Below are 15747 nucleotides of genomic sequence, written 5' to 3' on the forward strand. Positions count from 1 at the left end.
TATTATTATTCGCTGGTGTAGCACTTACAGGGGTTCTTAAAGGTTTTCATAACACAGGCTACATCTGAGAGTGGTTGTTTCATAATCCACCTCCTGTCCTATTCATGATAACCTATCTCTGAAATTTGACCACCTCCTTCCAGTGATTGCTCATGTGCATTCCACAATAGATGTGCATGCTTGCCACGTGCACTAGTGCCAGAAGTATTTCCCTTAGCAGTACCTGTAGGGGAGCCACCCCGGGAGTGGCGCTGCCATGGCACAGTATAAGGGGCACTGTGCGTTGCCCCTACCCTCAGTTCCTCTTGCCACCAGTGATGGTGCTTCGGAACTGCTCTGTTCCAGCTCTGCTGTAGCTTTCCCTCTTGGACTCCGTTAATCCATAGTTGGTAGTGCCTATAGCTTATTTAAAAAAAAAAAATAGTTTCACTTAGACTTAATTAAATGTGCCTGGGTTGGGGCATGCCCTGTGACCCGGGCCTTCAGTCAGGCCGTTTGCAAGTTTTGCACATGTCCATGAGTGATCCACACGTGAACTGTTTACGCTGTCTGGGGGAAACCCATCTCAGCAACCGCTGCAAGATTTGTAGATTCTTCAAACCTCAGACCAAGAAGGAGCAGGACATTCGGCTATGAGCCATTTTGATGGAGTTGGCCCTGACCCTGACACCGCTGCACCGCTCCGAGTCGGCACCAATCGCCGTGGCATCAGTGCCCTCCACTAGTGGCCCTCCACCAGTTGGCACCGCTTCCTGTCCATGGGACACTCTAAAAAGGCAAAGAGGAGGTTGTCTTCGCCAAGGCACCAGAGCAAGACTGGGAGAGAGACCAGATCCGCATTGAGCAGCTCTCGGTCCCTATTGGCCTTGTGACCTCCAACTCAAGTTGAGCGGAGTAGCCCAGCCCACTCTGAGCCAACCTTTCCAGACATCAGTGGCCACATTTGGGTGCACTGCCGTCGTTGGCTCCCCGGTCCAGAGGCAAGCCACTACTTGGACACTCACAGTTGCCGCCTGGACGGTACCGCTTACGGTCAAGGGAAGGTTCCCGATGCAGTTCCCCACTCAGTGACCACCCCGTGCACTGTCTACGCTGGTCCCAGTCGACCCCCACCAGGTTGTCTGGCTGGGTACAGACCAACAGGGGTTCTAGGCCTCGAGGGAACATAGACCTCGTGAGGAGAGTGTGCGCCACCGGGACAGATGGTACCAGAGGTCGTTGTCTCCAAGAAGGTACTGTAGTCCCTTGCAGTACAAACATTATTGCCATTCCCGTTCTTGGTCTCGCTCGAGGTCAACACTGCGGCACCACTCCCACAGTCCCAGGCGTCTGACTGGCACCCCGCTGTCGTGGATCTGCCCGTTGGAGCTGGTCATGGAGCTGCCGCTATCGGCAGTACTCCCGCTTCTTCATGCCACGATCATGGTCACACGTTCGACACTGCTCCCAACGCCGCCAGTTGTCCCAGTCCTGGGATAGCAGTTGATCATATGCCAGCCTGGCCTCCCTTCGGGGTCTTCAGTTGATGGGACAGGCTAGTCAGGCTGGACAGCCTGCTCCACCGGTGCCACAGCAGGTGCAGTGGCACTGGGCTCCCTGGCCAGTGCCATGGTACCAATGGGCCCTGTGGGCCCCGACGCAGCCCCTGGTGGAGGCTCACTCGGTGGCCAGAGGCTCAGAAAGACCGTCGACCTTCCTCTCTAAGCCTCCCAGAAAGGAGTCGGTGGAGCGCTCATCCCCGGTCCCGCACTCAGAAGGGGACCAATTGGTGGGACCTGTGGCACCAGTGGGGACACAGAGTACTGCACCCCTATCCTCATCCTCCCCAGATGAGACGATCATGGCCCCTCCTCCACCTGTCCTGCAGGAGAACACACAAGCCCACCAAGAGCTGTTGAAAAGAGTGGCATCGAGCCTCAGTCAACAAGCCGAGGAGGTGGAGGAACCCTCGGGCTCTTTCTTCAACATCCTCTCGGCTTTGGCACCAGCCAGGGTATCTCTCCAACTCCATGAAGGGGTGTGTGATAAAGTGGGACTGGTTTTAATGTTTCCTCTGAATACTGTGTTGATGCCTCAGCTCTGGCCGACCCTCTGTCGCCTGGCAACTAATGGCCAGGCTCTTCCCCCCTGCAAGGAGATGCTAAAGGTGTTGGAGACAGAGAGATCAGGTGACCTCCTGGCCCAGGAAGGAGACAAATCCCAGAGAGGAGGGGCTGGAGGGGGTTTGGTAGTCTTTTGGAAGCTGGCTGGAAAATGGAGGGGAGCCCCAAGAAGGCTCAGGCCTCCCAGCAGGGCAATGGCCGCCCTGGGACCCCAGATGGACCTAACTAAAGGGAGTCCTGTTATCTGTACTGGCAAGACCTGTTTTGGACTGTGTTCCTGTCATCTAAATAAACCTCTGTTTTACTGGCTGACTAAGAGTCATGTCTGACTGCGAAGTGGGGGTGCAGGACCCTCTGGCTTCCCCAGAACCCCGCTGGGACAGGCTTGCTGTGGGAAGCGCACAGAGGGGCACAGGTTGAATGCTCCAAGGAGAGACCCAGGAGGTGAAGATGTGTGAGCTTCTTGCCCTGAAGATAGCTCCAAGGGTGAGGGGGCTCCCCAAAGTCCTGACTGGCTTTGTGGGGAGCAGTTCCAGAGCATCATCCGGGGACTCTGTGACAGGGTAGAAAAGATCTCGAATGCCTTGTTGCAAACCCCGACTTCCTTGCCCCCCATCTCTAAGAGGACAGAATGGAAGTATTTTGTGCCCGCCAAGAGGGATGAATACCTGTATACCCATCCTGCCCTCAACTCTGTAGTGGTTGAGTTGGTAAACCATAGGTAGCGGCAAGGTCAGCCCACTCCTACTCCTAAAAATAAGGACTTGAGGAGACTAGATCTATTCGGTAGAAAGATTTATTCATCCTTGAGCTTCCAGCTGAGGGTTGCGAATAATCAGGCCCTGCTGGGTCGATACGATTTGAGTTTGTGGGGCTCCCTGCCCAAATTTGCGGACTTCCTCCATGAGTGTGTTAAGAAAGAGTTCAAGGCTCTGGTTGAGAAGGGCATGGCTACTGCCAGGGCAGTCCTTCAGGCAGCCTCAAATTATGCGGATACAACTGCAAGGTCTATGGCCTCCGCGGTGTCCATGAGGAGAGCATTGTGGCTCCTTCTGTGCCTTACTGGACAACCCAGACAGAACTCCTTACAGGACCGTCTGTTCAATGGCAAGGCCCTGTTTGTGCAACAGTCAGTCATGAAGTTACACAGTCTGAAGGACTCCCGCATGACATTAAAGACCCTTTGCCTCTATGTCCCAGCCCTGGCCAGGACCAAGTTTAAACCACAGCAGGCTCCCATTTAGGCCACCCACTCTAGATGTGAGCTCCCTTATAAAAAGTCAAGGGACTATAAAAAGCACCCACAAAGGCAATTCCAGCCTGGGCCCTCTAAGGATAAACAGGCAGGAAAGCTCCCAGTTTTGACGGTACGCCCAGAGGCAATCTACCAGTTCATACCAGGGATCCACCCACAATAAAACTTCCCTTCTCCAACCGGTTGTGTGCTTTTCTCCCGGAGTGGTCGTGGCTGACCTCAGACGGATAGGTCCTCAACACCGTCTCCTGGGGCTATACCCTCCAGTTCGTTTCTACCCCACTCACCCACCCTCCATCCCTGTCCCTCTTCAGGGACCCCTCTCGTGACAGCCTACTCAAGCAGGAGGTGAGGCAGCTCCTTGGCTTAGTAGCAGTAGATGTGGTGCCAGCAGAGTTCAGATGCAAGGGGTTCTACTCCCGCTATTTCCTTATCCCGAAGGCCAAAGGGGAGCTCGGGCCCATCCTGGACCTGTGAGGCCTGAACCAGTACATGATGCAGCTCAAGTTTTGCATGGTCTCTCTGGCCTCCATCATCCCCTCCTTGGATCCCAGGCACTGGTACACTGCCCTAGATCTACAGGACGTGTACTTCCACATTCAGATATTTGAGGGACACAGGCATTTCCTCCGCTTCATAGTTGGACAGGAGCACTGCCAGTTCACTATCCTCCCATTTGGCCTATCCACAGCTCCCAGGTTCTTCACAACGTGTATGTCTGATTACCTCAGACATTGGGATGTCCAGATCTTTCCCTGCCTCGATGACTGACTGGTCAAAGGCAGCTCAAGGTCGCAGGTACAGGATCATGTAACACTCCTCCTGTCCACATGCACCACACTGGGCCTGCTGGTAAATGACACCAAGTCCACATTGGTTCCAGTGCAGCGCCTACAGTTCATTGGGGCAATTCTGGACACAACGTCGGCCAGAGTGTCCCTCCCACTGGACAGATTGGAAACCCTAAAGGAGCTGCTCAGCACAGTCACAAGGTTCCCTGTGATGACAGCCAGAGCATGCCTCCAACTCCTGGGTCATACATCGGCATGAACGTATGTGGTTCGCAATGCCAGACTCAGGATGTGGCCCTTCCAACTCTGATTGGCCTCGGTATTCTCCCAGTCCAGAGACAGGATGGACAAAGTCCTCACTGTGCCCAAACCAGTGATAGCCTCCCTGCGCTGGTGGACCTTCCCAGGGAATATGCTCCAAGGGGTCCCGTTCCGGGGCCTACCTCTATCTGTGGAATTGATGTCCGATGCGTCGGACCTGGGGTGTGGAGCCCATGCAGGGGACATTCAGACCCAGGGTCTATGGTCTGTGCAGGACCTTGCCCTGCACATAAATATCATGGAGCTCAGGGCAGTCTGTCTGGCATGTGTGGCCTTCCACTCACACCTGGCGGGCAGAGTGGTCAGTGTTCTCACGAACAACACAGCCTCGATGCTCTACATCAAGAGGCAAGGCGAGGCCCGTTCCTCAGCCCTCTGCCAGGAAGCCCTCAGACCATGGGACTTCTGCATAGCCCACGATGTTTACCTGGAAGCCCACCACTTACCAGGCATCCGGAACTCTCGGGCAGATCGCTGAGCCAGGACTTCTGGGTGCAGAGACCACTCGTGCTGAGAAGTGGTGCGCAGGATTTTCCAAACACGGGACACTCTCCAAGTGGACCTGTTCGTGACCCGGCAGAACCAGCAGTGTCCCTGCTTCTGCTCCAGGGGAGTGTTGGGTGTGGGTATGATCTCTGACACCTTCCTTCTGTCCTTGTCCAGCAAACTTTTCTATGCCTTTCCTCTGATTCCACTGATCAGCAAGGTCTTAGAAAAGATGAAAATGGACAGGGCTCGGGTCCTAATTGCCCAGGCAACATTGATATGAGACTCTCACAAGCCTGGCAATCGCCTTGCCGGGGCCATTGCCATCCCATTCGGACCTGCTCTCCTAGGTCCATGGTTGCCTCCTCTGCCCCAATCTAGCAGCACTCCACCTCATGACGTGGCTGCTCAATGGTTAGGCTGGGAGGAGACGACTTGCTCAGAAGGGGTTCAGCGCATCCTCCTGGAGAGCAGGCTGCCCTCCATGCACCTGGCAAAATGGTCTTGGTTTTCCCTGTGGACTGCTGGTCGGGGTGTCTCGCCCATGGCTGCTCCGATCCAGCTTATACTAGACTACCTCCTTCATCTTAGAGCCCAGGGCCTAGCGCCCTCATCCGTCAAGGTGAACTTGGCAGCCATATCAGCCTTACACCCACCAGTGCAGGGTCACATGATATTCTCTAATGCTATGACTGGCCGATTCCTTAGGAGTTTGGATCGGCTTTTTCCATATGTTAGGCTCCCAGTCCCACAGTGGGACCTGAACTTGGTGCTGGCCAGGTTAACTGGACCTCCATTTGAACTGCTACCTACATGCTTCTGGTCACACCTCTCATGGAAGGTAGCCTTCCTGGTGGCAATCATGTCTGCTAGACAGGTCTCTGAGCTCTGGGCCCTGATGTCCGAACCCCCATGCACGGTGTTCCATAAGGATACGGTCCAGCTCCAACCACATTCTTAGTCCCTCCTCAGGTGGTCTCTGCCTGCCATATGCATCACAACATTTTCCTGCCGGTGCTGTCTCCCAGACCCCACGCATCCAGTGAGGAGTGCCGCCTCCAGATGCTGGATGTGAGACAGGCTCTGGTTTTCTACCTGGAACGTACAAAACCATTCAGGAAGTCTTCACAACTGGTCATTGCCTCGGCCAAATGCATGAGAGGCTGGCTGATCTCTGCTCAGCGGCTTTCCAACCGGATCACTTTGTGTATCCGTACTTGTTATGACCTGGCGGGAGTCCCTCTGTCACCGATTCTGAGGGCACACTTGACTAGGATACAAGCCTTTCTGGCCCATGTCCCTATTCAGGACTTCTGAAGGGCCGCCACATGGTCATCAGTTCACACGTTCACCTTGCATTATGCGATCATCTCCCAAACCAGGGAGAATGCTGGGTTCAGCAGGGCTGTGCTCTATCCCGAGTGTCTGTGAACTCCTACCCGCCTCCAACAGATATAGCTTGGAATCACCTATTGTGGAATGCACATCAGCAGTCACTCAAAGAAGAAAAGACAGTTACCTTTTCTCTAACTGGTGTTCTTTGAGATGTGTTGCTCACATCTATTCCACATCCTGCCCTCCTTCCCTATTGTTGGAGTTGTCTGGCAAGAAGGAACTGAGGGTGGTGGGAGCACACAGCGCCTCTTATACTGCGCCATGATGGCGCCACTCCAGGGGTTGCTAGGGGAAAAACTTCTGGCACCAATGCACATGGCAAGCACGCACACCTACTGCGGATTGGACACGAGCAATATATCTTGAAGAATACCAGTTACTTAAAAAGTAACTGCCTTTTTTTACACTACTTGTGTTAATGAAATTTAATATGTGCAGTATTTTAAATGTTAAACTTTTTGAAGATCAACGAAAATGTATTCTGTGTGTACTGAAGAATATCAGTGTGAACTGCTCCTATACATCTAATTGGGGTGTCTGTTCTTAAGATTTAAATTGTTATAATTTGCCTTAATGATTTCACTGATCACTTCATCAAAATCATGTAAGCTAATATTCTCTGAATATTTGGGATGTGGGGCAGCTTTTTTCTGTCAAGGGTGGCTGGAGTACAGAACAAGGAATTCAAGTCTCCTCGCTCCATCCCCTGCACAAAAGGGGTGGGAAGAAGTGCACATTCTCTTACCAGTACTAAAGGCCTCATCTAACTGCCTGCTGTCCAGTTTTCCTGTGACGGCTTCTGCAGTCTAATTATATTTTAGTACCAAAATCTGGAGCACATTGAACATGAAAATGTCTAGGAACAGTGTAAAATAAATTTTAATTTAATATCCGATAAATAATCCCTGCAGTATTCCTGGTGTTATAGCATGCCATTTTCATATTTAATTCAGTGGAAATCTTCATTTTCAAACGTGCATAACTTTTTTACAGACTTTTCACTTTGTTGCATCCGAGCACCCCAGAAACTACCTAGAAGGGTCTTGTCACAAGTTTTAGGTGCAGCTTACCTAAACCTGGACCTTATTCCTAAAATACTTAAAGTGGGGCCGCCTTTCTGTGGATCCTGTGCTTGGGAGAGGCAGCAAATCATGGACAAACCTACGAGGCCAATTCGGTCTACTTTAGCAGCTGAATATTGGAAAACAATGTCTTTAAAATGTTAGTGGTTGAAGGGATTGGTGGTAATGAACAAAGGATCTAGGACTTCTAACTAGCCAGATTTCCCTCTTTTGTGCGCTCTTTAGTTTCTCCATGCAATCATCTTTATGTTGTTATAGTAGCAGTGGATTGAGGGATGAGGTGAAGACTGAGGAAGGGAGGAATGTGTGAGTACTGCAGAAATCTACAATCTGTCTCAGTGGGTTTATGTATTTTATATGGGGTCTTGATTATCTTAAGCTATGTCTGTGCTGCACTGCAATGCAGACTATGGAGGTGTAAACTGAAAGAGAACTAATGTTAATGTGACCTAGGTACCTTTTATAGTTCATGACAGCAGCTTCCATGCAGAGCAGTTAGGTCACAACAGTTCACACCCCATGTACTCTGCTGCAACATGTAGATATGCTGTTAATTGTGTCAGGGTTCTAGGATTTAGCCTTAGGGTTGTGAATATATTTTAAGGGATTGATACTGCAGTCCATGTTGCATGTTGAAAGGCACTATAATAGTCTTGAAAGAATTAATCGAACAGATACTTTTCAAGACTAGCATAGTCTCTTAGGCTTTTGTATCTGTTAGCTATAACTGGGGATGGGGGGGAGCAGACATCTGTTTCTGGTGAATCAATCTTTTGGCTATAAAATCAATCTTTAAAAATAAACTTTTTTAGCAGGATATGATCTTATACACATACTGTAAAATAAGTATTCTTGGATCCCCAGGCAAATCTGTTAAATATTATATCAATTACCTCATCCTTAAGTAACCTGATGTTTTGGCATTCCTGTAACACATGGGATAAAGTGTTCTTGGTTGACTATATAATCAGCAAGTGCTTTTGTCTCTTTATTTTAATTTTTTTTTCTTCTTGCTAGGAGTTGTGTATCCTAAGTATAATTTTCCTATTGAGTTTTACTTCAGATACAATAGGTAGGATGCTCAGCATGTTACTTCCATACCCTTTGTTTTCTGAAGTTAAATTACCTATCAGTAAAATGATAGATTTACTTAAATATAGAAGTTCTGCTATTTCACTAACGATGGCATTCTTGGCACTCCCTTGTACTTAAGCCTAACAATCTGTTAAATTGTGCATTTCAGCTTTAAAAAATTCCAGCCTGCAATATTTCTGTCTTTTGTGGATATGAGAATACTTATTCTTTTTTCTGATGAAAAGAGTCCTTTTTATCCAGTTTTGCTGTAAAGTGATTATTATCTCCCCTATTTAAAGCCTACTTAAAATAAAACAAAGTTTGAGGTGAGGAAACAATTACTTTATTTCCTTGTTGGATAATTGATCTTGAATGATTAATAGCTTCAGTTAAGGGTGTGAGCTCTGGTGAAAAATCCTACTGAGAGCTAATATCAGAGGAGAATCTTCGATAAATTCCTCTTGAAAGCCAAAACTGGTCCTTATTGCCATTCTTATTTGTTGTCCAATGAATAATTTGGTGCGTTTTCCGGATAATTCTTGTATATTCAATGGAAAAAAACTTGACTGGTGTGTGTTGAGTTAAATGACAATTATGGCTTCTTTCCCCCTATCCCAAATATCTTAAAAATGGAAATAAAGTAGACATTTTTGTTACTTCCATACGTGGAACACTGAGTGTACATATTATTGTAAGGTGCATATTATGATTGAATTTATTTTGCCCCATAGACTTAATTGTAATTGCTTTTACCTGAGTAGGTCTGGCTTTATTTTCTTAAATGGTAGATCCAGGTCCTCAGGGTCCTGTTGTAAGTAACTCAGGCCCCGTCTAGACTACGCGCGAAAATCGATTTTAGATACGCAATTTCAGCTACGAGAATAGCGTAGCTGAAATCGAATATCTAAAATCGATTTACTCACCCGTCTTCACCGCGCGGGATCAATGTGCGCGGCTCGCCATGTCGAATCCGGAACTCCGTTTGTTTTGGTGGAGTTCCGGAATCAATCTAAGCGCGCTCTGGGTTCGATATATCCCGTCTAGACCAGACGCGATATATCGAACCCCGAGCAATCGATTTTAACGCGCCGAAACGGCGCGTAGTGTAGGCGTAGCCTTAATCTCAAATACTTTAATCTATCAAGAGTCCATTTAAACCTTTCATTCATAAAATGTGACCTGAAACAACCTCTTGAAATTGGCAAAACATCAGATTTCCAAATTAGACCACCACCAGTTTAGTGATAAACCATAGGAATGTAGGGTTTTTGGTCTGCTCTAGTGACACGTTATCGGTGTACAACTATGTCATTTTCTTTTGCTGATCACCTGGTACAGTACACTATTTACCTATGATTGCTGCGGCTTGTTCCACTGCCAGGTTAGAAAGTAAGAAGTGACAAATCTAACAGGTGTCTTCACTTTTCCATATTAAGGGCTAGAGTCTGCCATATTAATGTACACTGAGTAGTCACTTATTTCTTGAATATCAGGCACTAAGTAGGGTTACCATCCATCCATATTTACCTGGACATGTCCGGCTTTTTTTGTCTTTAAATAGCCGTCTGGGAGGAATTGGTAATAAGGTAGAAAGGTCTGGGATTCCCCCCGCTCCCTTCTCCCCCATGCAGAGTGCAGTGTGGCTGATAGGGCAGCTGGGCCTGATTGAGCCACTCCCATTGGCTCCAGGAGCCAGAGCCCCTCCCTCTGCCTCAGGTCTCTGCTGGGGAGGGGCTGTGCGCTCGGCAGCCTATTTGGTTTGGCTCCATGTGGAGCCAGTGGCTTGAGCGGCATGATGGTAAGGGGAGTCCTGGGGGGCAGTCAGGGAGCAGGGGGAGGGTTGGATGAGTTGGGAGTTCTGGGGGGGGCTGTTGGGGCGGGGATATGGAGAGGGATCAGAGCAGTCAGGGGACAAGGAGCAGGGGCAGAATTGGATGGGTTGGGAGTTCTGGGGGGGGCTGTTGGGGCGGGGATATGGAGAGGGATCAGAGCAGTCAGGGGACAAGGAGCAGGGGCAGAATTGGATGGGTTGGGAGTTCTGGGGGGGGCTGTTGGGGCGGGGATATGGAGAGGGATCAGAGCAGTCGGGACGGAGCATGGGGAGTTGGATGGGTCGGGGGAGCTGTCAGAGGGTGGGGGTGTGGAGAGGGATCATAGCAGACAGGACAGTGAATAGAGGGGGTTGGATGAGTCGGGCACTTTGCGAGAGGCTGTCAGGGGGTGGGAGTATAGAGAGGGATTGGAGCAGTCGGGACAGGGAGCCGGGGGTTGGATGGGTTGGGAGTTCTGGGGGTCCTGTCAGGGAACGGGGAGTGGTTAGATGGGGCCTGGGAGTCACCGGGGGTCTGTCTGGGGGTGGGGATGGGGATAAGGGTTGGGGCAGCCAGGGGACAGGTAGGGGGTAGGATCTAGGGGGCAGTTAGGATGGGAGGCCCTAAGGAGGGGGCAGTCGGGACAAGGAGCAAGAAGGCTTAGGTAGGGGGAGGGGTTCTGAAGGACAGTTAGGGGCAGGGATCCCAGGAGTGGGGAAGGGGCAGGGTGGGCGTTGGAGGTTCTGAGAAGGGCAGTCAGGGGGCAGGTAGTGGGAGGGAGTCCTCTTTTTTGATTGTTGAAATATGGTAACCTTAGGACTAAAGTACTACTCAGTGTTTGTATAGGTGGCAAAATCAACCCCTAGATGACTTGGACACAAGCATTTATAGCAATGTAAGTGTTATGCAGTTGTGAAATTTGTTTCTGAATTTTAGTGTCTAACCTAAAGGAAACAAGTAATCCCAGCCTACTCCATCAAAAGCCACCTTGGCATCAAGCAGAATGGCAGAAACAGGGAATCTTTTTACAAGGTTTGGTTTATTCTAGGTTCCCAATGTTTTCCAATGTGAACATTATTCCTCTTTTTTTTAAAAGCTCTGCTGTCTCTTGGTTTGCAGCAGGAACTTGAAATTTGTGAGGGGGATAGTTCGGATGTGAGGAAAGTACCTGTCTACATAAAAATCCATTCAGACTTTGTCATGTTCTAAGCAGTTGAAAATTGCCGTTTTCCTCTATTTTGCTCAATACATCTTATTCCTGGCTTACTGTCAAAAACCCTGAATATTCTGTTAGCCCTGTGTATGCATCGTCTTCTGGATTTGATGTAGACCTAAAAGGAGAATCTGGCAGTGGCAACAACACGCGCACACATGCACACACCCCAAAATACCCTTCAGCCTAGGGGAAGATGCACTGATTTGGGGCCGGGAGACCAGGAGTTAGTCTCTGCTTCTACCCGCTAGGATTAATTATTTTGGGTCCGTCACAACTCTTTCTATTGAGCAAGGCTACCTACCCACCTCATTGAGGAATTATATGAGCTGAGAGTAGAACCCAGATAGCTAATTTGGCAGGTCCACGTTACTCACTCAGACACCTTTCACCTCAGCAAGACTGCCAAATCTAAGTACTTTGCTGTTCTGTCAGTAAAATGGGATTCCTCTTAGCCTGTGCACTTCATGAGGTTCTGTGTGATGGTGTAATTAAAGATTCAGTGCATAAGTGGAAAGGGGCTGACTTAAAGTTGCGAAGACGACCTTAATTTTGGCATTTTCAAATTTTTGAGTGCTGATCTTTGAAACTTTTAACATTCAGTTTTTCCTCTCTAATTATCGGTGCTCTACTTATTATTATCTGTGAGAGGTCTTTGACAGAACCTGTCATCCATTTTCTCTTTTGGGTAAGTCCTTTAGTTTGGGTTGAATTGTGTTAGAAAGCACATTTTTTAGAAAAATAATTTCACCAAATACTTAGGCAAAAATACTGGTATGTTAATATACCAAGAAAGATAAGTGTCAGCTCCATGGGCATGTGCTCTATTCTGTTACCAAAAAACCCTTCAAAATTTCAATGAAAAAATCCCGAGAAGACCTAATGCTATCAGATGTCATGTTGACCTGCTAGCAGAAAACAGCAGATGGATCAAACTTGAGAATCCACCAACACGGTGCAAGAAACAGTACATTATCCTGATGGGTAACATGTCAATGCGAGCAGCCACAGAGTTGCGCGTTTGAATATTGGTTTGCATGTTTCTCAAGTGCCTTTCAGCCTGTACATTTTCTGTCTCTAACAGCTGGCCCTGCACATGATGAACATTTCTATTTCTGACTGAGATATATTAAATAACACACGTCAGACTTTTTTTCATACTTCACAGAGGGGTGAACGTAGGGTTATATGTGTGAAGTCAGCAAGGTGTTATTATATCCCTTCACTTCTCACAGATTTCGTCAGAGAATTCACAGCAGAGTAGAACTAGGTGTCTTGCATAGCTTTAACCAGTGGCTCGTCCACATGAACGCTGAGGGTATTCATGTTTACACTGCAAAAAAGACTCTCAGTAGCAACTCTGAGCCCAGATTGACTGACTCGGGATCACATGTTAATGTATGTCAGCAGGGTCCTCATAGACCCTTAGAGAGCTGTAGGCTAGTGCAGGGTAGATTCACACCCCAGCTTACTGCAAACTAAATGTTTGTATAGATAAGCCCTTATAACTGTGCTGTGAGTTTGAGTATTTTAACTTGTTTTTGGGAAGGAGATACAGTGGAGGAAGAGTTAAAATATATCCTACCGATTTGGTATATCTAGTTGATCTAGAAGATGCATACTTATACAGAATTGCCTTAATCTTTCACTAATTCTCATAACTGCTTGAGTAGTTTTAGAGTGGTAGCTGCATTAGTCTGTATCAGCAAAAACAAGGAGTCGTCCTTGTGGCACCTTAGAGACTAACAAATGTATTTGAGAATAAGTGTTTGTGGGCTAGAACCCATGCATCTGATGAACTGGGTTCTAGCCCATGAAAGCTTATGCCCAAATACATTTGTTAGTCTCTAAGGTGCCACAAGGACTTCACTGTTTTTGTGTAGTTTTAATAAGTTTTGCTAGGTTAATGGTCTTGAACCAAGAGAAATGTACGTACAAAAAAGGCTCAGCTCCACTCTAAAACTACCCTGCATAAATGCTTTATTTTCTTCATGTATAACTAGTTAGTCTAGTTGAGCTAGCACTTGTGGGTGGGATAGGAGTTTGTGTCCGTCTAAGAAATTCTTTGTAAAAACATTTAAACTAGTTCATATATCTGCAATCCATCTGTGTAGGAGTTGGTAAAGAATTCTATTAATATTATTTGTAACAACTGCTTGGTATTAAAAGGCATGCTTCTACTTAATGTATAAGCATTTCACCAGTGGAGCATTTGAAAATGTCCAGAATTCTTGAAGAAACTATAGGAATAATGGGTAAAACTTTCAAAGGGAATTAGGTTTCTCAGTCCTTTAGGTGCTTATGAAAATTATACCCAACATGATTCGCTTGTGACTCTTTAAGTATTTGTGGTTTAAATAAACTTATGGAATGATGCTTAATATTTGTCAGACATTTAGGCCTAATGCTTAGAATTCAAGTGGACATAAATCAGTGTGTATTTGCAGTTGCCTAGATTGCATGGAAATAGAATGGGCTGCTTCCACTGATAAAACACTATAATTGGTCATATGCATCTCAGAGTACTATTTGCACATGCAATTGTCAGTTGTGATACAAATTAGGCACACAGTTGGAAACTTAAGGCTCAAATGTCCCAGTGACTCCTTGAAAGCACCCTTGACTCCTTGAAACACTAGAATTTAAAAAGAAAATAATTAAGCTCTCAAGGTATACATTTCTATAACTTGTGTAATATAAGTACTGTATAGCAGTTACTGTTTGGTTCTAAAAATATATATAATTATTTTATGCCACAGTGCCATAGTCAGCAGATATTTTCCTCCTAAAATTAAGGAAGCCACAAGCATTTCCCACAAAATATACAATAGCTGAAATGACAACATACCAGAGAAAGCTAATTGATGTCAGTCACCATATAAAGTTTAAAATATAGAATAATGTGCCCATTATATGTTGAAATGACTAGCATAGTGAATTATGAGCTAGACAGGAACATAATATGCTGCCATCTGAAACACTTTGGTTTGAAGTCAGTTGAGATTTTAAGCTGTTTGCATTCCAGAGGCTTTGATTCCTGAGAAGAGCCACAGAGTATGTGCTGTTCCAGCATCTTAACCTTTGGGAAATTTAATATCTGCTTTTCCAATTTCTCTAGCTTGATGTCAACCTGTTTAGTGGCCACTTACCATGATGGTATAACTTGGAGTTGGGCTTGGTATGGATGTTCCTAAAATAGAAAGAAGTGGAGGGGAATTCTTAAACAAACCTACTACTGACCATTTAAAACTGGCCGGATTATTCTCCCAAAGACAAGCTGTTATAGCGTATTGGTTAGACAATGGTCTCTTAGAACAACCTGGATCCCATAATAATCAAGGGGTGTTTTTTCAAAAGCAAATACTTCAGCTATTATAGTTTGTCTGTAGTTATGTTATGCCATTCTCTTCTCTTTTTTCAGAGTAGAGAAGATAACTGAAAACACACCACCTCGAGAAGTGAATAACATTTCGAATCACAGGGTGTTAATTAAACCAGAGGCACAGAATAATCAAAAAAACAAAGAAGTAAGCAAAAATGAAGAGAAGGCGGCTTTGGAAGCTGAAAAATATGGATTTCAGAAAGTTGGACAAGATAAACCCTTAACTAAAATTAATAGCGTAAAGCTAAATTCAGAATACAGAACCTTACCAGTGAGCGCACTTCAGGCTGGACTCTACAGGCCAGTTCATTTAAATGACTCTGAGAATAAAGCTGTCAATATTGTGGCGGACACTGGAGATGGAGGACAGCACAATGCAGTTCACTCACATATGGAGTCTGAACGAGTCATACAGAGAACTAATTCAATGCTTCAGTTGGAGCAGTGGATTAGAATTCAGAGAGGAAAGGGGCAAGATGAGGAAACAAGAGGGTAAGCAATTTGATTATTTTTTTAATTTAGATTTGCTGTCAAAATATCTCGTCGGATTCTTTTTCAGGTGTGTAATTAACTTAATATTACATTCCTGTAAAGTCCAGTTTTTGGCTTAAAGAAGTTGTCTTGCATTATTGTGCACACTGGTTATCTAGATACACAATCTAAGTAGATAGTAAGAGACACTCTCAAACAGTCACTTAGCCTTGGTAAAAGTTGTTTTATTTAAATGGGCACTCCCAGTTAGTTTTTAGACACAAAATTTAGGTTGGGGAAGAACACATGAAACCAGGTAAGATATATGTGGGGAGGTTATTTGGGGTTCTTTTTGTTTGTTTGT

At 46.5% G+C, this 15747-nt stretch overlaps 1 protein-coding gene across 2 annotated transcripts in view; it reads left to right on the forward strand.

The window, feature by feature from the left end:
• Nucleotides 1-15747, forward strand: part of LOC116834140 (pleckstrin homology domain-containing family A member 5-like) — a 229995-nt gene that overhangs the window by 190367 nt on the left and 23881 nt on the right. For both annotated transcript variants that reach the window (XM_032796044.2, XM_032796042.2), the window contains exon 9: nucleotides 14952-15404. In XM_032796044.2, coding sequence (XP_032651935.1) covers nucleotides 14952-15404 — 453 coding nt within the window. The remainder of the gene's footprint in view (nucleotides 1-14951; nucleotides 15405-15747) is intronic.

This window comes from Chelonoidis abingdonii, chromosome 1, assembly GCF_003597395.2.
Source record: "Chelonoidis abingdonii isolate Lonesome George chromosome 1, CheloAbing_2.0, whole genome shotgun sequence".
Lineage (NCBI taxonomy): Eukaryota > Metazoa > Chordata > Testudines > Testudinidae > Chelonoidis > Chelonoidis abingdonii.